A 23,030-nucleotide genomic window follows, 5' to 3' on the forward strand; every position below is an offset into this window, starting at 1 on the left:
AAGTCAATCTTATGGGCAGTTAGTTGGGTACTGGTAGTGCTTATGTGTTTGGGGGGGCACTTTATACTCTTCTTGATACAATTCTCAATATTGGATTTATAATCTGTCACACCCTTCTGTGAAGAACCTCAGCAGTGCCAAATCCATCTCTGTGTAATCCTGTTGCTTAGTGGTAGCTGAATAACCATGGTCAGGTGAAGCCTGAGACTTGCCTTCCTTGTCCATAAAATGGGAAAAAGGAAGATCTGCTTTGCAGGGTTATTAAGAGGGTAAAATAACTTGACATAGCATTTTGTAAACCATAAAGTACTTTTTATTTTGTTCTGGGAAGAGCATTGTACAGGAAGTAAAACAAAAATCAATCCGTCAGTCAATCTGAGAATAGCCCAGAAGACATTAGCTAAACCTGAAGGGAATGGTCTTGGAAAAAAGAATTTCCAGTCTTTTAAATTGTGAGTGCTATTTGCTGGTCAAGCAATCATTGATTACCTTACAGGAAAAAGCCGTAAACAATGTTATGAAACAGAAGACTACCTACTTTCAAGAGATTACAAAGGAGTTAATCAGCTAGGTGTACTTCAAGACATTTGTGTTATTATATATGGAAACTTAGAAAATGGGAGATATTGAAGGACCTGTGAAAATGCCATAAAATATAAATGCATATGGGCTACATATTTTTCAATTTATTTGCAAGGCTGGCTTAATGACTATGGCATGGTATCAGTGGTTACTCTCATAATGCATTAAATATATAGCTTTAAATGATTTTTACAAGTGAAAACAAAACTCTGTGTTCATTTAATTCAAATTTTATTGTGGATATAATGAGGAATCAAAGATTGTCCCTGTCCTCAAGGTGCTCATTGTCAAGTAGGGGAACAAACATTACAAGACAAGGGAAAATGCTTGGATGGCAGTACCCAGAGAGCTGTGGGGGCCCTGCAGGGACGGGGTTGGGGGGGTGGAGGTGGGCAGGAGGGGAGGGTAGAAATGTTCGGAAGGGACACGGAGGAAGCGGAAGCAATGCCTTGGCTGAGATTTAAAAGTTTCAACGTAGGGAGGGAAGAAGGCCCAGTGGAACCTTGTGTGCAGACAGGAGGCAGGAGAGGATGCGGTGTTTTCAGGGACCATGGTGGTCCCAGGATGAGTATAAGGCAGTAAGAGATGGATACCCTTTGACAGAAAGAAGGAGTGAATATTGACTCTATAAGTACTAGTTACTTTACATCATGATTGCCTGTTTACTCAGTTTTTACATTTCTGTAGGAACTATTTGTAATCTCTTTTTTCAGTCACCCCTGTGTTACTTATGGAAATATTATCATGCCTGTCACTGATGAAACATATTAGGAAAAGTGAAAATGTATTCATTAAAGTGCTTCCCTTTGAAGGATATTGCAGCTACTGAGAGCTTTGACTATCACTAACACCTTGATGGGCTCTAAAAAACAAAGCATTACCCAAGTAGAAGAAAATTATATTATGAATACTTGAAACTTCTATCATTCTCCTATAAGCGACTGACATCATAATTTTCAACAGTTATGCCTTCAAAATCTTTGAGAGGGGTCAAAAAGTCATTTTGCAGATGAAGAAACTGAGTCAGACAAAGAGTTCTTCTTGGTCTTAATGTGAGAGACTGGAGTATATCAGGGAGATTATTGCTTTTGATTGTATCAGATTTCTTAGTCCCATTTTATACCGATAAGTTTCAGTTTCTTTGGTAAATCCCAAAGTGGGAGGTGTCTTGAGATTTGTTCTTTTATCTACTGGGAATATGTCACGTGGTCTTCATAAAGTGCTCAAAGTGCACGGTGCTGTAAGAAGCTAGAGCAGCAACTATTTCTGACTGTTTAGTTTAGAAGAAAGGACTTGCAGCATTGATTATTCATGAAGTACTGATTGTGGAGCTAGTTTACATCCTTCAGAAGTCAAGAGTATATGATATGAGCATTTGGATTTTTTTTATTCACAATTAATCATCTGTCTGAAGTGTCTTCGCTGGATTCTTCTTGTATAAGAAGGACATAGCTTCCCGCATTCCTGCTGATGCACTTGACAGCACTGCCAAAGCAAATAAGACATCGATTAAGGCAATACATAAATAATAAATAATCTGTATTCCATCTTTTCCCTGGTTACATGGCTTTTAATAAATTACACAAAGAAGGAGGATACTGGTATTTTGAATCTAACAGGCTTGTTATGCATAGCTTTCTGAAAATAAAAATTAAAAAAATCTACATGAGTTCTTCCCCTTCCAGATCCCTAAAATGTCCATCTGTCCCATTGTCTCCACCACATAGTCCACATAAAATAGTTGTAACTAAAGCTATTACTGAAGTTCATGTTTAATACCTATAACTGAAGCTAGGATAGAAGACATCAGGAAATAATGAAAATAACCTGCAATTTTAATTTTAAAAATATTGAACAGATTAAAAAAAAATCTCAGAAGACCAGCTACATTTACACTAGATGCATTATTAAAAGCACAATGACCTTTAATCTCTCTGCACTGATTTTTCCAATTATAAAAGTTATATGTGTTCATAACAGAGTATTTATAAATATATGAAGAATAAAATTAACATGACCCATTATTCTACTTCCCATGTAATACAGTTCTTACTAAAGTCATTGTTCATGATACGGATGCACCATCCTTTACTTAACCATTTCCTGTTATTGGCCATTTTGGTCATTAAAATATTTTTTGCCATAATGAACTTGTTTATATATAAATTTTTGACATTTCTGATCATTTCCTCAGGATAGGATTCTCAATGGGATCACTGGTTCAAATACCATGAATTTTTTTGGGAAGCTTTTGATACATGTTCATGAATTGCTTTCCAAGAACGATAATGCCGAATAACACTACTCCCAGCAAAGTATAAGGCTGATGGTCTCATCACGTGCTCACTAGCAAAGCATGGAGTTTTAATTTTGCCAATTCAATAGGTGATAGTCTCCTTTTCAAAAGATACCTAGTAAAAATAGCTTTTCATCACAGTTACAGAGGAACCGTAAATACTATTGTAGTCCTCCTAACACAGATCTAGGTATCAGCATCCCACTGAGACAGTATGTACTGAGGTCCTACTCTGAATAAGACGCAGGCCAGCCCTTTAAGGAGTTCACAGCCATGGCAGAGTTTAAAGCCTGTGTGGATAGATTCTGTTCTCCCTCCCACGCAGCCACAGCCCACAGTGCTTAGGGGAAGGCAGATGCCAGACCCTGTGCCCCACCTTCTACCCATCCCCATCACCCTGCTCTGCGGCAGCCGTGTGAAATGGGCAAGCCCAGCAGAGGCAGGTTAATGAGCTCTTAGCTCAATGCTTGGGCCCCAGAGAATGTGTCAAATATATTTGCTTGTGCGTTTTCACAACCACTTATCTAGTTGGCTTACACATTTTGTTCATTGAAAGGGACAGGGAGAATACATATTTCTTGTAAGTTTATGCCTCTGGTCTTTTTAGTCTATGTACTATTCACAAATAGAATTTTGTAGTTTGTATTTACTTGGATATTTACATTTGAAAAGGAAATCATCAAATAAGCCAACTCTCTGTAAAGGAAAGAGAATTCTTAATATCCAGTGCATGCTATCTGCTCTTGTCATTTACCCAAGGATCTGTATTAAAGTATATCTTCTTAGAGTAATCTGTGACCTTCAGGGGATATTATACTGTAGGAAGTCATTGTTTGAATGTATATATATGTATATACATATTCATAGAATATATGTGTATTGAATATACATATGAATATATATGTACTGATAATACATATATATTCTTAGACACTAAATTCATCAGTTGTTCATATTTAAAGATAAGGGGTAACTTCTCAGAGTCTCTGTCTAACCCAGTGTTTCTTTCTCTTAGTCCTGGTTGGCCACACCACTGTCTCTTTCTTTCTAAGTCTCCAAAATTATTGACAGATGTCTTCATGTCTAAAAGTTCTTGAGAAAAGTACATTCCAAGGCAAAACTTCAACAGATCTATGTAATTGCACTGGTGAGGTCAGGGAATTCAATCCATCTATCCTTTGATAAAAGGATAAAAAGTAATGACATACCATAGACTGATGGCTGGAATTAGTAATAAAACAGCGGAGAGCAGAAAGACGAAGCCTTTGTACCAAGCAACAGTGGCTGAATAAATTCCGTTGAAAGTAGAAACTGCAGTGATTCCGCCAAGTGTTTCTAAGAAAGCGAGACAAGCGAACATGGTGCCTGTTTGGGGTCAGGGTGTGGAGGGAGAGAGAGAAAAGGCTGAGTTACAAAACAACAAACAAAAATAATGCAGAAAATGGCTACTCAGTGAAAAGTGCAGCCCTGGGGGCACTGCTTGGTGAAGGAAAGCTACTCCCTCAAAATCCCTGAGAAGGCAGTCACCCGTTTTGTGGGTGAAGAAATGGAGCTCAGGAGTTCTCCCTGGACCTGGTGTGAGAGGAGCTGGAATCAGTACTTCCAGGGTCCGTGCGGCAAAGCTAAAAGGCACTGGAAGCTGAGGCGTGTGGAATCTGCCGCATCTCCCGTCCCTGCTACAGCCTAAGACGCAGCCCCACCTGCCCCTGAGGTTCGTGGTGCCACCTTCCACTCTCAGTCCCTGCGCTAATCTGGGACACACCTGCAGGGGCAGGATGGCTCCCAGGCAAGCAACGTCCCACCCACCGGCCCTCTGAAAGGTCAAGTCAGATCTGGCAAGAGTGACAGGCAAGGCAGAGAGATAATCTTCTTACCATACATTCTGCAATTTGAATTTGCTCTCTTCCTCCAGAGTAACAAAAAGTTCAGTCACACGAGATTCCTGTGTGACTCATCAAGTAACTACATAAGTGCCCGGTGCTCTAGTGAAGGTTATGCCACAGTCTGACATTGAGTGATTCTTTAAAACGTATTTTTCTGTCTTACGTGCTTACAACTGGCTCCCCTCTGAGGGGACTCTGCTGTCCTTCCCGCTTGCCACATGCTGAGTGTGGGAAAGGGCAGGCCATGGAGCATTGCTTAAGAAGCCTGAAATGGCTGCATGGTCGGCCCAAGCTCACAATCAGAGAAATGGTCATTATTCTACAAGTTTTGAATTTAGTCTGGAATCCAAGACCATACTGACTGAAGAGTGAAACTTACGAAAGACAGCTGGTCATCTTGATGTGCTTTTTTTCCTCTTTGTCAAATTCTGCATCACTACAATTGTGGCTGTTCTCAGCTCTCTGTGGCTTCCGTGGCATAAGTTCCTACGTAGTTTCTGCAGACTCTTAAGCCATTGCTTGTTCCCTACTTTGCCAAGTTTACTTTTCCATGACAAATTGTAATATATTTTTCTTACAGACAGTGCAAATCCTCTAAATAATTGTGTTTGATTGGACTGATAGGAAGGAAAAGGGCAAGCTTGAGGATCTAGCTTGGTTATAGTTTACACGTCTAGACTTTAACTTTCCCCATGGTCTTGATCTTTTAGACTGTGTATTGATTTTTATCTATTTAAAATTTCACTTTATTATACATATTCTCCATACATTGCTTCAAAGTCTTCACTGAACAACGGGACACATGTTCATAAAACAAACATCTCTATGCAGAATGCTGGGTTATCAGAGATATGTCTTCTTTTGACCAAAATGAAAGTTCTGTCAATGTCAAGGGCACATATGCTTTTTTCACTGCTGTGTCCCCAGGGCGTAGCTGTGCTGGCACCTGGTAGACATTTAATATATATTTGTCAAATGAATGACTAAAAGCTTCATTCAAGGGCAATTACCAGTCATCAAGTAGCGTATGGACTTACTGCCGCTATGATTTATGACAATACAGGAAGTTAGTTTAATTGGAAAGAAGTTCTCCTAGTTATGTATCTACGTTATTGTTTCATTTTATTTCTGACCCCTTGCTACAGCCGGGGACAGGTGGTATGGTGCTAATCCTATTATGCAGCCGCTTGAGTCCTTTCTTGTTGGGAACTCGGTCAGGCCGTGCTGTGTTCTGACAAACAACCATCTCATGAAGTAGCTCTAGCTTGTTGCTGAACTTCCCTGAGCAGCACAACTTATGATTACTTCATTTCTTTTTAGTGCGAAATTATATTCCGTTGGACAGACACACCTCATTTTGTTTATTCATCAGTTCATGGACATTTGCATTGTTTATGCTTCTTGACTGTTACAGATAATGCTGCTGTGAACGTGTGTGTACAAGATTTTGTGTGGACATGTGTTTTCATTTCTCTTTGGTATATACCTAGGAGTGGAATTGCTGAGTCATAAGGTAACTCTGTTTAACTGTCTGAGGAGCTACCAAACTGTTTTGTAAGACGGCTGCACCATTTTACACTCCCACAGCAGCGTATGAGGGCTCCAGTTTCTCCACATCCTCGCCAACACTTCTTAGGGGCTTTTTCATCTTGGCCATCCTGGTGGGTCTCACTGTGGTTTTGATTTGCATTTCCCTGATGGCTAATGATGTTGAGCACTTTTTCATGTGTCTGTTGGCCATTTGTACATCTTTGGGGAGATGTCAGTTCAAATCCTTTGCCCATGTTTTAATTGGATTTTCTTGTTATTGCTGAGTTTTAATAGTTTTTATATATTTTGGATACAAGTTCCTTATCAGACGTATAATTTGCAAATATAGTCTCCCATTCAGTGGGCTGTCTTTTCACTTTCTTGATGGTGTCCTTTGAAGCATAAAAGTTTTTAATTTTGATAAAGTCTAATTTATCTATGTTTTCTTTTTTTGTTGTGCTTTTGGTGTCGTATCTAAGAAACCATTGCATAATTCAAGGAAGCAGGTAGGTTTTCACATACTGTAGTTTTAATATTCCTAAGTGGTTTTCCAATTAATCCTCATCACACAATCTATAAACAGCTGTGTGAATATGTGCTACATCTTATGAGTGGAAAAGAATCAAGAAATGTATTTTCAACCTTATTGAATTATGCAGTCTTCTCCAGTGTTGACTAAAGGGCCATAAGTACAATAGCATAATTATGAATTATTCATAAACACTTGATATGAACATTTGCACCAGGCTAAGACATGGAACAAAAGAAAGCTCCAAGGTCTCATAATATTCATATGATCAAAGCAAAAGGAGGTCAACCACATATGCCTAGTATCTAACAAGTACCCAGTCCTAACTAGAGATTTAATTTTTGTTTTCCTTCTGTACTGGTCATTCTCTGTCCTCCCCTTCAGCTGTTGGATCTTCTGTGCCCTGCTCTGTGCTCGGGAGGCTGACCCCACAGATATTATGACTTGGACTTCCTTGGACTTGGTCAGTGGGGTCCCGGAGGAGAAGGCTATGCAGTTTCTTCTCTGCTCCCTCCCTCCTTGGGCCGTCCTCTCCTCTGTGCTGCCCTTCCCTGAAGTCTCTTGATTGAATCAGCTGAGTGGGATGCTGTTTTTTCTAGGACTCTGACTCAGGCCCAGCTCTGACATTTGGGGGATCCAGCGTAAGAATACAATTAGAGGCCTACAAGTTCTAAGTATTTAAAAGTTATAATTCTGGGAGTTCCCTAGTGGCCTAGTGGTTAGGATTCTGGGCCTTTACTGATGTGGCCTGGGTTCAATCCCTGGTCGGGGAACTGAGATCTCGTAAGACGTGTGGCACAGCCAAAAAAAAAAAAAGTTATAATTTTGACTAACAGACTGTTAACTAAGGTATGTTCTGTCTCCCTACTCTGAGAAAATACCTTCCTAATGATTTGGAGGTCAGACACAAACTTAGAATTCTCAGACGTTTTAGAGTTCCATGTGGAACATCACAGCCCTGGGAGAGCTGGCCCTCACCCTCCAGTCCCCAGCCTGCAGGCTGCAGCCACCCACATCGTATTCTACCTCTTGTTCTGCTCAGAAAGGGTCATTTACACGTGGGTGTAGACACCCCGCCCTGCGATTCCGAGGTTGGGCCAGACCCTCCTGTAAAGAGTCACCCTTTGGCTACCCCTTTGGTGTACAGGAGAGCACAGTGGGGTCACAGTCTACCCTCAGGAGAACAGGTCTGAGAAAGAGGATCATCAAGGCATTCACTGGATATGAGCTGTTCAGCTGGGAGTTATGGGGACCCACATACACGTACCCAGAGCGTAGCCTAGAAGGGGGGAGTGTTGTGGGCTCCCAGGGGGCATATCGCCTGGCCCTGAGGTCTCCTCTCCCCTTGGGGCGGGGCAGCTCCAGAGAAAACCCTCTAAAGCACCAGGCCCGGGGCAGGGGCTCCCTTGCTTGAATATAAGCTCTCCTAACACAGACCCTACCAATTCCAAAGGAGTTCTGTGCAGAAAAAGGGTTGTAGAATATCCTGAAGAATCAAACACTGATTGTACACAGATATGAGTTGGTACAGATCATAGATTGATTCTGTTCCTTAAGCAAATTAAACTCACCTTGTTCAGTAGAACGAACCACTTTTGATATCATGGACCGTAGAACAGAGAATGGCACAACAGTGAAAAGGAATGGCAGCCTGACTGTGAGAGGAATAGTCGCAAATTACTGGCTGAATCAGAAAACTAAGGGTCCATTTTAAAGGTGGAACACTTAATCTCTAAATACTTCATTTTCTATAAGCATCTTAACTCATTGCATCTAACGGCTGAATTAATTAATGGTAGAATTCTGTTTAATGAATTAAGATAGACTATAGACACGTCAGTTTAAGATTACTCTCAAGTTTAAGTTTACTCTTAAATTCTTATTCTAGTGCAGAGAACAAGAGTTCATGGAAGTTACAGGTCCAGATCTATATAATCTGCCACTTGAAATGGATCTGTTTCCCTAGTTATTAGAGTAACGTCATGTTTAGCAGGTTGTGACTGTTAATAAATTTTTTGTTTTCTGTTTTTGCTCTTTCAGACTTGGCATTCTCATCGTTAAAATTCTTTTATTATATTGATCTACTTATTGGTAAATTGGTTTCTTCTTCATCTTTGTGGGTGAATAATTTCACGAACACAAGTTGCCTCTGCTCTTAAATTATGTCCCTTAATAGTAGCATTTTTAGTTATATGACAAAATGGTAAGATATTACATTTGCAGACCAATTTATGTTTTCATCATGTTTTCACATATATTAACTTACTTGGAGTTGGCAACTCCAAGGGAAACAGGGAGGGAGAACTGGCATTTACTGAACCCTTGGCATTGCGCTAAGTGGTTTACAGTTATCTCTTCTAATATTCGTTATAACCCTCTGACTTAGGTACCACTATGCCCATTTTATAGATGAAAAAACAAGGGCTCAGAGTAGTTCAGTAACTTGCCCAAGGTCACCTAGTGCTGTAGATGGAAATTAAGCCCAATTCTATTTGGTCACTCTGCTTCCCTGCAAGGTAGCAAGAGGTTAACACTGCCTTTGTAGAAAAAGACTAAATTGGATCTTTCTTGAGGTCCCACTTTAACAGATCCTTTAACCCTTTCAAACACAGTATCTCACTCAAGCCCTAGTTAAGGAAGCAGTCCTATTTGCCAGAAAGTGATTCCTCAAAAGCCAATTCATGAAATGACCAATTTGCTGAAAGATCAATTTGCAAAATCTTCTTGAATATATTCAATGAATTTTTTTAATGTATCTTTTGAGTATACTTTAGACACTTGTCTTAAAACTGTAGCCTTCTTAGCATCATTTTAAGAAATATTCAAGTTGGTGAATGCTATTTTGAAGGACTGATTCACAAGAAGAATGTTCCTCAAAACAATTTTTTGGCAAATGTGCAAATTTGGAAAATTGTGGTTATTCAACTTTTTTTTTTTCTTTAAAGTCAGTTGGTTTTCAGCTTCTGGAAAGCTAGCTTTAAACAAATTACCTTTACTTGAACTAAAATGCATTAAATAGAGAATTTTATATTAAAGTTTCTCACCCAACAGACTAAATTCATTTTATGTAAACATCAATACACAGTTCTAGGCTACATTTGTAACTTACCTAAAAACATCATCAATGTTGTTCTGGCAAAAGCAGTCATAGCCATTCCTACCATGGTGGTAAAAATTCCAATGAAGGCCATGTGAATATCTTCCATACAATAAGAAAAAAGCCATATTCCTAGGAAACTGCTGAAAAAAGAGACACTACCCAACGCTGATCCATAACCTATTAAAACTTCATCCCAGCAGAGCGGTGAATCCAATTCATAAAGGATAAAAATGGGGGAAATGCCAGCTGTCACGAAAAAATAAGTGATCATTGTAAAAAGCAACAAACAGAGCAAAGATCGTTGCTCACCAGAATTATTTTTAAAAAGCATGTAAGTTCGGTAAAATAAGTTTTTAAAGCCTTCAGTCCATGATACAGAAACATTCTGAGATGAAGGCTCTTTCATTGAATCCTCAAGAAAGAATAAAATATAAATCAAGTTAACAGTAAGAGCCACAGTAGCAATTAAAAACGACCACACAAAACCTAGTTCTCTAATAAAATAGCCAGAAGACAATCCTGTTAATCCAGTGACAATTCCAAGCAGGAAGTCAATTATAGCTATTCGAATTGTTCTTTGTTTCTTTTCTTTACATTGATCAACTATGTAGGCAAAAGAGGCTCCCAGAAGTGTGGTGTAATTGCCACAAAGTGCAACCAAAAATGTAGATGCAATCAAAAGCTGGATTGGAAAGGCAAAATAGGAAAGCAAACAGAGCCAAGCACTGTTTGCAAGAGCACCAACAGAAGACAAAATCAAAGGGAATTTTCGTCCTCCGTGGTCACTATGAGACAGAAGCATGAATGTAGACACGAGACCAGGAATTAACCCACTTATGTCCATCTGCAGATTAAAAAGAGACACTTTTTTCTGAACTTCCTGCAAATAAATAAAAAGAAGACAAAGTGTTTACAGAGGCTTATACAATATGCCTAAAAATACCCTGGTACATACTTTTTCTTGATATTGCCAGTAGGTCAGGGATGGGAAATCTCTAGTGCATGGGTTTGATATAGCTTAAATCTTCATCCAGTTCACAAGGCAAATATCAAGAGGTGATACAATCATCAATGCTCAGTCACAATATTCAAGTACCACAGTGGAGACATTAATCCATAAAAATAAAAGTGTGTGTATTGGTGTATGTCTGACTTATATAGAGGATCCGCAGAACCCAAGGCCTCAGGGACTGGTTATGTAATGACTTCTCCTTCTTCTGTGAACAGTTAGCACTAAGGGATCATGACCACTGTTCTAAAGCAAGAACGGTACCCTTTCCCATGATACACCTTTCTGTCTAAAGGGGAATGAATATCACATGTAAACATCGTATCTGATAGGCATTTAGATAGAGCTCATTGTCCTTTCCACGTGTCTCCACAAATATTCCTTTATTTACTAAAAATTAAGATAAAACTCGAAGAGGAGCTTTGTATTGACTAAAGATGGTAGCATGCCATGAACTAAGGAGTGAGCTAAACTCAACTTTCCTGAGGCCCCAAACAACTACGTACCACGTGGATTGCCAGATATAACAATCGTGACACTAGGTATATGATGGGAAGAACTTGGGGTGATTTAAAAGCATTTTCTTCTCACCACTTTTCTGTATTTTCCAAACTTTATATTAAAGGATATGTGCCGTTTCTATAATGGAGATTACTAAACTCATTTTAAAAAAGATTTATTCATATAATATTTAGAAAGCACCCTAAAAACCACAAAAATATGATTAACCACAGAAATATCAGATACTGAATTAATGGCTTTTTAAAATAGTGAGCCTATTTTTATTTTTATATATTTATATAATTCAAGCCATTCCATGTTGCCAGGAGATGTTCTGGTCACTCAAACCCCAAACTTCAGTCATCTTTGCTTGTAGCCTTTCCCTTCGTCCATGCCCCCCAACACAATCTATCCTGTCCCACTAAAGTTGCTCACTTTACCTTCTTGATGGTCCCATAGTTGCCACTTGGATGACAACTCCCATTGGTTTTCACCTGGACCACCCTGGCATCTAACTGGTCTCTTCATTCAATTCAGAATATAATGTCAATCTTACCACTTTGCAGATCACAGACACTACTGCTGGGCACATGTTGCATAGCACCACAGCATACTATCGGCATGTCTCTCACCTGCTCAGAAGCTGCAGTGTCTCCCCACTGCCTGGGAAAGTCCACACTCCTTAGCCTGGTATTCAAGGCCCCCGAGACGTGGCCTGATCTCATCTTCAGCGATATCCCCACTCTCCCCCCAGATACGGTCTATGCTCAGGCACAGTCCATAGTCAGGTCCCACTTAGATTTCCCTGAAATTCTCAAACGGGTCATCACTCCTTTTTCTGAACCTTCTCTGAACCTTCTCGTAGAACAGTTATCATTCCCCAGCTGTATTTTTTTGTGTATTGATTAAGAGCTTGAGCTCTGGAGTCAGAGGACTCTGGATTCAAATACAGTCAGTTCTGTACACCACAGTTTGAGTGGTCTTTAAAAACACACATCAGCTCGTGTCACTCCTCTGCCAACCCCCCAGTGGCTTTCCTTACACTGGAATAAATGCAAACTCCTTGCCACGGCGAGGGGCGACCCCACGTCACGGAGCCTCTGATTCATCTCCCCTTCCTCACTCCTCTCGGCCGACAAGCCATTCCACAAACCTCCATGCTACTTGCTCTTCCCTCTGCCTGATCGTTGCACAGCTCACTTCCTCAGTTCAAAACCACTTCCTCAGAAGGGCCTTCCCTGACCATCACTCAATCCAAAGCAACCCCACTAATCCCGCCCAGCGCTCCAGCCCCTTATCCTTGTTGTTCTTCTCCTTAGAGACTCACCGGCTCCTTGACAGGAAATTATATTTTATTCGATCTGTGCATTGTGTGACTTCCCTCCTACAATCTAAGCTCCCGGCTGGGGTGAAACCTTGTCCTCTTCACCATAGTATCACCAGCTCCAAGAACAGCGCTTCCAGGGAGGGTAGGTACTCAATAGACAGATTGATTAAATGAACAAACCATCGAGTAAAATAGGCCTCTGTAGCTTGCATGCTCTGTGTGATCCTGACCAAATGACTTGTCTCTGTAGCTTCTTCATCTGACCAGAGGGAACGTCAACAGTCCCAACCTTGCAGGCTGTCAGGAGACTTAAAGTCAATATAAGGTGCTCCACACAGGGCCCACATACAGTCAGTGCTGTTTCATTTTTACTAGGTTAGATCTTTTGAGCACATCTTTGTATCTCCTACAGATATAGAAGCCATCAAGTAAATATTTATTGAATAAATAAATGAAACAGTTATCGTTTAATCAACTCCTCAGCAAGATGTTCCAGTGTGGGGTTCCTCCTCCCATTTCCACGTCTCCGCCTAAGTCCTGTCCCCTCCTTTTTTCCTACTGTCATCCCAACCCAGTCTGTTACACAGACTACTCACCTCATCTGCAAACCATGTTGTGAATTTCAGATCTTAACAAACTCAAAGCATATTTCAACCATAAATCAATGTTGAGACAGAAGAAATTGTGTTTGAACATTATAAACTCTGGAGAATTTTGTGTTATGTGTTATAGTAGGGTAGATGGGAGAAATCAGAGTAAAAAAAAAAAAGCTATTTCCTATACAAGATTGAACAGAATGACAAGGTACTGAGACGGGGATAAACTAAGGAAAGTGCTATCAATTTTAAGGAAGGCACAATTTCATAGGCTAAAATGCATATATTCCAGTTGAGCAGAAGGTATTCCTTACCTGCTGGTAACCAGGGATTGTGTTATTAAAAGGTTTATAAATAAATTCCTGAGCGAGAACAACTTCATGATCTGTTGGGTGACCCGAAGTTGTCCCCTCCAGCGGCAGAGTCCCTATCTTGAAAGCTGCCTGAAGAGAACAGGCCACAGTGGCCAGTGTAACACTTCAAAACGAATCATTTACAAGGGAAGGAGAGGGCGGTAAGGGGCTTAAAAATTCCTTCCTCCACAAAAGTCAATAGACATCCCAGAATTCCCTACTCTCTGCCCTTTGCCAAGAGTTTCCTTCCACAGCCTTGCCACTTCGTTAAGAGGCCTTTTAGAGATTAATCTCATCGCCCAAGAGAAGTATGTAGTTGTACTTACAGTCACAGGGCTCAGAAAACTTGAAGATTTGAAAGATAGGTTAGATCCATATCCATATGAATATATATGTTATATATACCTTAACCCCAGATAGATTGAAAAATACGACTTTCATCCAAATAGACTTTCAAAATGTTAAATATAAGTGAAATCGCTCCGATTATTCTTATATTTGTACCCTGAAATTCATGACACTATCTTGCATACCAATACGTATGTAAGTGTGTATATTTGTTACGTGGGAAGGTTAAATAAAAACAGCGTAACAGAGGTTCAACACATTGTATTCTTACACACAACTGATCTTTTGGGAGAGATCTGAGAAAAATCTGAGCTGAAAAAATCATTTATTTATTTTATCAGGGGCTGACCCTGTACTATGACATCTCTTATTTTTAGGGTTACAAGAACAGTCCACAGATCTCTTAAGTGGAAGCTCACAGAACAGGGAACATTTGTTCTCGGATTTAAAGGGGGCAGAATATTCTCTGAGAAGCTGAGCAGGGACAGGATCCAGGGAAGGGGTCAGAAGGAGGTGTTCCTCTGTCCTAAGGAGCGAGTGGTGAGTGGGTCGCCACGCCCTGTCCCAGTTGTGGGTGGGATGGTTTCTGGTTCCCCAATCTTAGAGGAAGCACCTGTAGCTCTAGCACACCGACTGTAAGGCAAGGATCTAGGGCGGTATGTTCTCTTGAACATTAATCCAGTGAAACAGCAGGCAATCGATCAAAAAATTTGGCAGAAATCTTCAAAATGAGACCCCTGCTCTGGGCAGTGGGGGGCTTTCAGCAGCTGGGTTAGGCAGGGAGCGGGGCCAATACTCATCACCTGCACAGTCACAGAGGTCACCAAAGCAGCTGGACCAAGGCCCGTCTCCCGTCACTCTAGAGGGTGAGGACAGCCGACCTTTCCAGACACTCAAGTCCTCTCCTCTGTCCCTCCCACTGCTCCCAGGGGGCTGGTGAAGGAACTCACAGTATGAAATGGAGAAACTGATGAACCTCTGGAACCTTCTTACTCCCTGGAGATACATACATGTAACAGGAAACATTCTTAAAGGGAGACAAAACCAAGAGGCGAGCCCCTTGTTGGCCCTTCTGTTTTTATGACCTCACTCTAGGCCAGAACCTTGATATCTGCATGGCTGTTCAGAAATAATCTGTTCTTTTCTCCATGGGTGCAGATGACTCAGAGTCCCTTAGACTCTTTTCATCTTTTGACTGGGGAAGCAGCACCACTCTTTTGCCATCATAAAATATTCCCAAGGGGGAGAGTTCAAAGTTTACAAGTGTGGTTGTTTTTCAGGCATGGCGGTGGGGGGGGAATTTCCAAATCTGGATGCTCTCTCTGCTTTGCATTTGGACACTGGTAGACTGGTAAAGACTGCCTAAGGGAATGGAGACTGGCGCCCTACCTCCTGGGGGAGGAGGCTGGACCTGGGGAAGGAAGGGCTCTGGAGTATCTGGCTGAACATTTTCAGTGTCCTCAGAGCGTAAGTGGGTGCTCCCCACCCCCCATATCCTCACACAGATGCTCCTCAGCACTGGGGGGTCAAACTGATTTGATAACACCGAATGATGGATGACGAATGCCACCCTCACCCCATGACAGACCCTGGCGCCGGGCCCACAGTCTTCAGGGATGGTCCACTTTCTGGGGTCACTGAAAACTGGGTCATGCCCATGAAGCGGAAGCGGGTAGGGAGGAAGTGGGCAAGGGAAAGGCAGGACCCATGCTTCACCCGCCCCCTGGCCACCAAGTACCATTCCAGCCTGCCCTGTCCCAACTGTCAGGCTTTCCGTGGGGAAGAAGAAAGGAGACAACCACGGAGGAGATGAGACTGCCCTGACATTTTCTGAGACAAAGGAGAAGAGCCAGTGTCACAGAAGAAGGGGGTTTTAAGTAGAAGAGGCAGATTAAAGGTGTCAGGAAGCTTCAGACAGAAAGGAGAATAAAGGCTTTTGGTTTGAGACTTAGGGGTTTTCGTGTGACCCTTAAGAGATCAATGTATGAGGAGTGCAGGACCCTCTTTCCTTTAAAATCCTGTTGCACATTCCCTTTTTAATACATGTTAGGAATATTTTAATTTCTTACCTCCTGGAATGTGAAAATTGGGCTGCTTTTGTTTTTTGCACACTCAGAAACATTGCTATCGGGTGCAATGCTGTAGTTGCCTGTTTCCTCCCATACTCTCCTGTACACGTATTGTGTTGTCAGTGGAGCAGTCAAAGTCATAGCAAATACACTGAAGCAGATGGCAGGTTCCACAAATGGAATCTTCATCTTGCTTGGGTAGGCAGCTGAAATTCTATTAAGAAGAAAAGGAGAGAGATAATCAGCTGCACTCTTATCTGAGAGGCTAGATTTTCAATGATGGGGAAGTTGGGGGAACTTTGTGGAGTACACAAGCAAACTAGGGAACAGAAAGCAGTAAGCACTTCCTAAGACAACAACAACCTCAGACTGTCATACTTACCATTTTTAAGAGCTGGACCTTTAAGGACTCAACCCGCCCTTGAGATGATTCTTTAAGATAGTCTTAATAAGCTGTCTACCACTTTGGCTATCCAGTGGTCACACTACAATTCCCACACTGAATACTGCCAGCTGGTTTTCATAAGGGAAACAGTGAGGTTGCTCTGGGGACGAGACAATTACGTAATTGTTTATTATTGATTTTGCTGCTTGTGAACAGCGGACAGGAAGGGGGCCTTTAAAAAGCAGCTTCCAATCGTAAGGGTTTGTTTATGTTGTTTTAACTCACCCCACGGTCACAGTCTTCCTGCCGATCTAGGCGCGGGTCTGACCGTTTTCGGGGCCGGAGTCTCGGGGGCTGTCTCTCTGCAGGGGCTCCTGGGCAGCAAGTGCGCACGGAGGCTGGGTCTGCGCCGCCGCGCTGGGATGGGAAGGGGAATTGCCGCTGAATTCGACCAGATGCGCAGGTCGGGAGACCGCAAGCCTGATTTTAAAGCAAAACAGGAGACGGCACTTCCGCGTCCAGAGTGACAACGGTGACAGTTCACCGCGCAGCCCTCGCTCAGCTCCTGAGTGGCCCTGCGGGCTCCGCCCGGCGAGCTCCCGCGGGGCCCGCGCGCCGGGCAGCTGCTCCCTGAGCCGTCGGCGGGCTGTCGCTGGGTCCGCGGCCCGGCCTGCGCTCGCTGTGACTCAGCTGCGCCAGCCGAGCATCGCCTCCGGCCCAGGAGACGGGCCTCGGGGGTGCTGGTCCCCCGCCGCCTGGGCGGTCGCTGTCCTGCTTTCCTGCGACTGGGCCCCTTGGCCGGCACCCCCGCGGGGATTGGTCCGCTCCGACGTCGCTCCCGAGCGCCCGCCCCCGGAGGCCCCAGTGGGGCCGCCGCAGCCGGCAGCCCCGGGGTTCGTGCAAGGACTCTGAGGTTAGAGAGCTTTTCTGGGTCCGAATATCACTTCTCACGGAGGCACACAGGAGATTTGTTGCAGAAGTAACATTTTGGGATGCAGGCCACTGTAGCATCCGTGCGGGCCAGGCAAGTGCTCTGAGAAACGCCGAAGAGGGGGACCGGGTAGGGACACCCGTGGAGGGTGCGGGAGAGAGAGTGCTTCTGGCAGGGTTAGCCGGGGTCTGGAATGTGGTCGCTGGCTCTTCTTGGTGATGCAACCTTGGGCTAATTATTTCATCGCTATGAACGTCCATTTCTTTATCTGTCAGGTGGTCATTAACAGCCGTACCGGATCATTGTGATGAAACCCTCGAGGTGTGCATACAGCACATCCCCGGGGCAAAGGAGGGACAGTACATTCCCCCCAGCAAGCCCACCAGGAACACACCTGAAGATGAACGAGCTGGATTCACTACTTCTTGTAAGGGGGAGGAATGCATTCACAGGGAACCACGGGATCAAAAGCTATATTTTCCAGGGCAGAGGTCTCCAGGAGAATTTTGAAATTTTATGTTTTCAGTTTAATGACCTAGAGATTTTAACGTAAGCATATTCTGAATTGTCTTGTAATCAAGTACCGGCACTTGATGTCACCTGTATTTGTATTTCCACTTATGATCACATTGGCTCCAAGTAGAAGTACTTTAGCAATGTCAGAGAAAAGAGGTGGACTAAATATATAAACGATACACCCAAGCTAAATGAAGACCAAGGATGTCATATCATGTTCAAAACGTTTTCATAGTATTCCAGTAAAACGTGTGGGAGAATTGAGTTACCACCTGACACATGAATAGACATACTGATCTCAAAAGAACCTGTGCTGTACCAGGCAGTGCTATATTCAAGTGGCAAAACCAAAACAGAATATAGTAGCTACTAGATTTTGTTAGTTTCAAGAAGAAATGGCTTTTAAGCTTCTGATAAAATCAGGAAAGTAAGATGTGGTGAAAAGATCTTAGTTACACTAAGCAATGACTGCTAAGTAGGTGATTGTCAATACTGTGCTCATAAGAGTTTAATCATACAGATCCAAGCACAAGTTGTTGAAAGACAATATAATCTGATCATATGACCTTGGTCAATAATATGCCAAAACAGACCTGGATAGGTCTTATCTACCTGAGAAATTCATAACCTAACTTCAATGCTTGTCTTTCTTGACCTCTGTTGCCTTGGATGCCATTGAACAAATTCCTCCTTCTTGAAATATTATCTCTCTTTGGGTTCCATGACACAACTCGATCTTTCTGTCACCCTGAGAGCGCCTTAGCTTCCTCGGTGGGCTTGCTTCTCCAAGGGTACTGTTTCTCAGGTTCCGTCCCAGCTCCTCTTCTGCCCTGTCAGTCACATCCACACTTGTGATCAACCACCAGTATACCCATCACTCCCAAATCTCAAGCTCACCCAGTTCTCTTGAACTTGACACCCAGAGCTTCTACCCGAGTATTTTAAAAAAACACTGCACACTTTAAAATGTCCAAAACATATACCATCTTCCTTATAAATCCAATTCCCTCCTGAAAACCCTGTTTCAACTAATGACATCACCTGTCCAGTCAGCAAAGTCAGAGACCTGGGAATCATAACTGGCTTTTTTTTGGCTGCGTTGGGTCTTCGTTGCTGCCTGCCGGCTTTCTCTAGTTGCGGAGAGCAGGGGCTACTCTTCGTCGTGGTGCGCGGGCTTCTCCTTGTGGTGGCTTCTCTTGTTGCGGAGCACAGGCTCTAGGCACGCGGGCTTCAAGAGTTGTGGCACACGGGCTTAGTAGTTGTGGCTCGCGGGCTCTAGAGTGCAGCCTCAGTAGTTGTGGTGCATGGGATTAGTAGCTGTGGTGAACCTGTGGCATGTGAGATCTTCCCGGACCAGGGCTCAAACCCGTGTCCCCTGCATTGGCAGGCAGATTCTTAACCACTGTGGCACCAGGGAAGTCCTGTACCTGGCTTTTTGATCACCAAATGCTGTAGCTTTTATGTCATAAATATAACTGGTATGATTTATACCTCTTTTAGGTGTGTGGCTATAAGGCAAGTGGGCCCCTGGGTCCAGAGCATTTGGGCTGAGCGGCAGTTTTTCGGCTTGTCCGAGGTTGGGGCTTTGTCTCGCCATCAGCCCACTGGTGAATGGAATCTGAAGGTTGCTGGGGAGGAGGTGGGCAAATCTGCAAAGAGCCCAAGGATTTCCCCCGTAAAGAGTCAGAAATCCTGACTCTTCCCCTTTGGAGTTTCAAGTTATTCTAATACTTGTGATGTGTTGGGACGGTCCTAGTAAGCCGAGTGGTGAGAAATGTACAATAATGGCCCGCAAGAAGGTGTCCACCACACTGCTGGTGCTGGTGCTGCTGGGGGTGCAGTAAAAGAGCGGGGCTGGTACGGCAGGCCCAGCACCAGAGCCTTTCCTGTCTCAGGGGAAGGCCAGTCAGGAACAGGGGAACGATGTTGCACCCTGTCCTCATCTGCCGCCTTGGGCCTTGGGGTTCCTTAAGAGAAATAACTGATTTTCTGTAAATAAAAATATCTGTCTCTAAAGTTGTACTGGGAACCCAGTCTCCAATAGTGTGGGGTAACCGCTGCTAGCCTGGATTCTCCTCCCTCCCTGCAATTTGTGCCGCACTGTCTCAGTGGGTAGACTTTGAACCCTTACACCCGAGAGCCGGACTTCCTGTTTTCTGTGTCAGCCTCACCAGAGCAGCAGTTGGAAGCTTAAGCAGTCACACCAGACTTCTCAATTTCTTTTCTCCACAACAGAAATATTAAACCAGACTGACTCACCTGGATGAAGTAAGCACCTTGAGGGGGTCTTAATTTGCAAGGCGGGGAAAACTCAGAGAATGATGAATGGCCTTCTCTCAGTCAGGATGGAAGCTCAAATTTGATTTATTTGTGTAGTAACTTAAACGTGGCTTCATTTTCCACCACAGCAGGTGACATAGGATATATGTGAAAGCTCCTAGAACAGGGCCTGACACTTGGTGGGTATTCAGTAATCTTTGGATTGGAAGCTAAATCTTGCTTAATTAGACACACGTACTACTGTGTTTGAGCAGTTACAGAGAAGAACCTGACCTCTGCTTCAATTTGGCCTTTCCTTTTTTGATCCCACAGAGCGATCACTTTCCTCCTTAAGAGGAGTCAGTCCCCTTTTTACTGGGCTATGGGAGTAGGGAAGGATTTAAAGTCAGCAGAGTACGTGAAATTCAGGCACAAGTGACTCCATAATATAGGCCACGTTTAGAGGATTAGTCCTCTGCCTTCCATCCCCAGCTCCTTAGAAAGGCCATTAAACTATATTTTTACAGAATATTTAGTTACATGGAAAAATTTCCATGCTATGACAGTAAGTAAAAAAAAAAAAAAAAAAAAAAGGAAATAAAAAGTATATCGTATATCCCAATTTTGTTAAAAATACAAAAAAGTATACATATGAATGTGTAGAAAAAAGGCCATAAAGTAATGTATCAAATTTTAATAACAATTATCTCTGAGTGGTCGGATTACTAACAATGTTTGTGTTATTAAATACCATAGACAGTATAATTTTCTGTATTCTCCACATTTTCAGCAATAAACACGTATTAATTTATAATCAGAAAAAAGTTTATTTAAAAAGAAATGAGAAAAGGAATTGATAAAACAATTTCTTGTAAAATCATTATATTTGTTACAAAGCTTCAGGAAAAAAGCCCCAAAGGTTGATTCTTTTCCAAGTGGTTCTACAAGCTTTAAAGTTGAATCAGCAACCACATGGCAAACTGACATTCTTGGACTGTGACAGGTGGCCTGAGATAAGACAGGATGGATGCCAACGGCTGAAGCGGAATCAAGAGTCCTTTATCTAGAAAAGTTACTTAAGAATGGAGAAAGAACTGTTCTGAAATGGAGGGAGAACCAGGGTGAACTTTTGGGCAGCCTGGATCAACCTATTTAAAACCAGACTCACAAAACAGGGAGACTCATAGCGCATAGAAACCCTCTAGTCGGGGCCCCTAACTTTACCTGTAAGAAAACCAAACCCAAAGGGAGTTGCTGTGTTATTCTTCATGGAACGTAGTTGCCGTTTTATAGTCCTGTGCTCACAGAGATATGGAAAGGACCCTGCTTGGAATCCAGGCCCTGCTGCCGCCCATCTTTCCTCCTTCGTTTTCCTGACAGAAAATGAGTGGGGTTTTTAAGAAGGAGTTTAAGAAGGCAGTTTGGAAATTTAAGAAGAAGATTTTATAAAGGCGAAGCTCTGTGGTACGCAAGTGCCCTGGGAAGGTAAAATGTATTCTGTTATCTTTCCACTCAGCAGCTGCTCCCACCATTACCCAGTTTTTACTGCCGTGTCCTCCAGGCCACTGCACTCTCCAAGGTTATGAAAACAAGGCAGTCACGCCACCTTCTCTATGACACTGATGGGGAGCCGTGCCCGCGGGTATTTTTAAATGAAAGGAAATATAACTTGTGCTGTCAGCATTCACATCAGTCCCGACCAGATGGATTATTGTTTATTTTATTTCTCGTGTAACTCTGATCATAGATTTCTAATGCTCTGCAGAAAACCCTCAGGTTAAGGGGAAAAAGTAGGGCAAGAGAATTACCCTTGATACTGAGAAGAGAGAGGGGAAGAGGGAATAGGAAAAAAAGACAGAACACTAAGAGGGGAAAGTGTTATCACTTCACTTCTCTCCCCACACTCCCTGGAGTCTATAAGAGGGTCAATCCAATCATTGCTTCCTGGCAAGTGCCTCCCTCCTGTGACAGGCAGGATAGCGCCCCTGCTAAAGAGACCCATGTCCTACTCACTGGCACCTGAGAATAAATTACCTTGCATGGCCACAGGGACATTTCAGGTATGTGGAGTTTCTGGATGGACCCAGTGTAATCACAAGGGTCCTTACAAGTGAAAGAGGGAGGAAGTAGAGAAGTATTTGACTTTGCTACACTTCTTGCTTTGCATACAGAGAAAGGATCCATGAACAAAGGAAGGGAGGTGGCATCTAGAAGCTGGAAAAGACACGGAGACAGATTATTCCCCTAAAGGCTCCAGGAGGAGTGCAACCCTGCTAGCACCTGGGTTTTAGCCCAATGAGACCCATTCCAGACTTCTGACCTCTAGAGCTTAAGTGAATAAATTTGTGTTGTTTCAAAAAAGAAAGAAAAAAGGAATACCTTCAGGTAATCAGAACAGGTAATCTATAGGTATTCAGGACAAAACTAAGCGGAACTCCTTATTAATGAGCTTTTTTGCTTGTTAGCTTTTCATTTTGCTCCCTAAATATCTGCTCCCCACTGGATTCCTTCTCCCACTGTGTTCCACTCTCACCCCAGCCAGACCCCGGTTTCGTCCTGGACTTCTCCGTCTAGTGCATTCGCTCCACAAGTGCTCATTCAGACCTGATTATTCCACTTTATTCAGTCAACAGCAGCGTATCGAGGGACTGCTTTCAGCTCCAAGATGTAAAGAGCTTGGGAGTCATCACTCTCATCCTTAGAGCAAAAAGAGCTGAAGGAGCTGAAAATCAGTGCTTCATCTTGCGCCCTTCAGAGCCTGAGGTCACAGGGCGCAGCTGCATCCCATGATCTGGAGGGACAGGCAAAGCCAGAGT

At 42.9% G+C, this 23,030-nt stretch overlaps 1 protein-coding gene across 2 annotated transcripts; it reads right to left on the reverse strand.

Moving 5' to 3' along the window:
- Nucleotides 1–296: 296 nt before the first annotated feature.
- On the reverse strand, nt 297–17,296 carry SLC46A3 (solute carrier family 46 member 3). Of its 2 annotated transcripts, XM_030882591.3 has the most exons (6): nt 16,794–17,290; nt 16,124–16,337; nt 9,930–10,800; nt 8,392–8,475; nt 4,087–4,243; nt 297–2,067 (listed from the first exon to the last, which is right to left on the reverse strand). In XM_030882591.3, the coding sequence occupies exons 2-6, from the start codon at nt 16,310–16,312 to the stop codon at nt 1,983–1,985; spliced, it is 1,386 nt and encodes a 461-aa protein (XP_030738451.1). In that variant the 5' UTR covers nt 16,313–16,337; nt 16,794–17,290; the 3' UTR covers nt 297–1,982. The 2 variants fall into 2 exon arrangements, with proteins under 2 accessions (XP_030738451.1, XP_030738452.1); XM_030882592.3 differs by lacking the exon at nt 8,392–8,475 and having other exon boundaries at nt 16,794–17,296.
- Between the last annotated feature and the right edge of the window lie 5,734 nt (nt 17,297–23,030).

The sequence above is a fragment of the Globicephala melas genome, chromosome 18 (genome assembly GCF_963455315.2).
Source record: "Globicephala melas chromosome 18, mGloMel1.2, whole genome shotgun sequence".
NCBI lineage: Eukaryota > Metazoa > Chordata > Mammalia > Artiodactyla > Delphinidae > Globicephala > Globicephala melas.

Coding starts and splice junctions, on each gene's coding strand:
- SLC46A3 (XM_030882591.3), bottom strand. CDS start 16,312: ATGAAGATTCCATTTGTGGAACCTGCCATCTGCTTCAGTGTATTTGCT. Junction 8,476..9,929: donor AACATTGATGATGTTTTTAG/GTAAGTTACAAA, acceptor TTCCTCTCACAG/TCAGGCTGCCATTCCTTTTC. Junction 2,068..4,086: donor ATTCCAGCCATCAGTCTATG/GTATGTCATTAC, acceptor TTGCTTTGGCAG/TGCTGTCAAGTGCATCAGCA.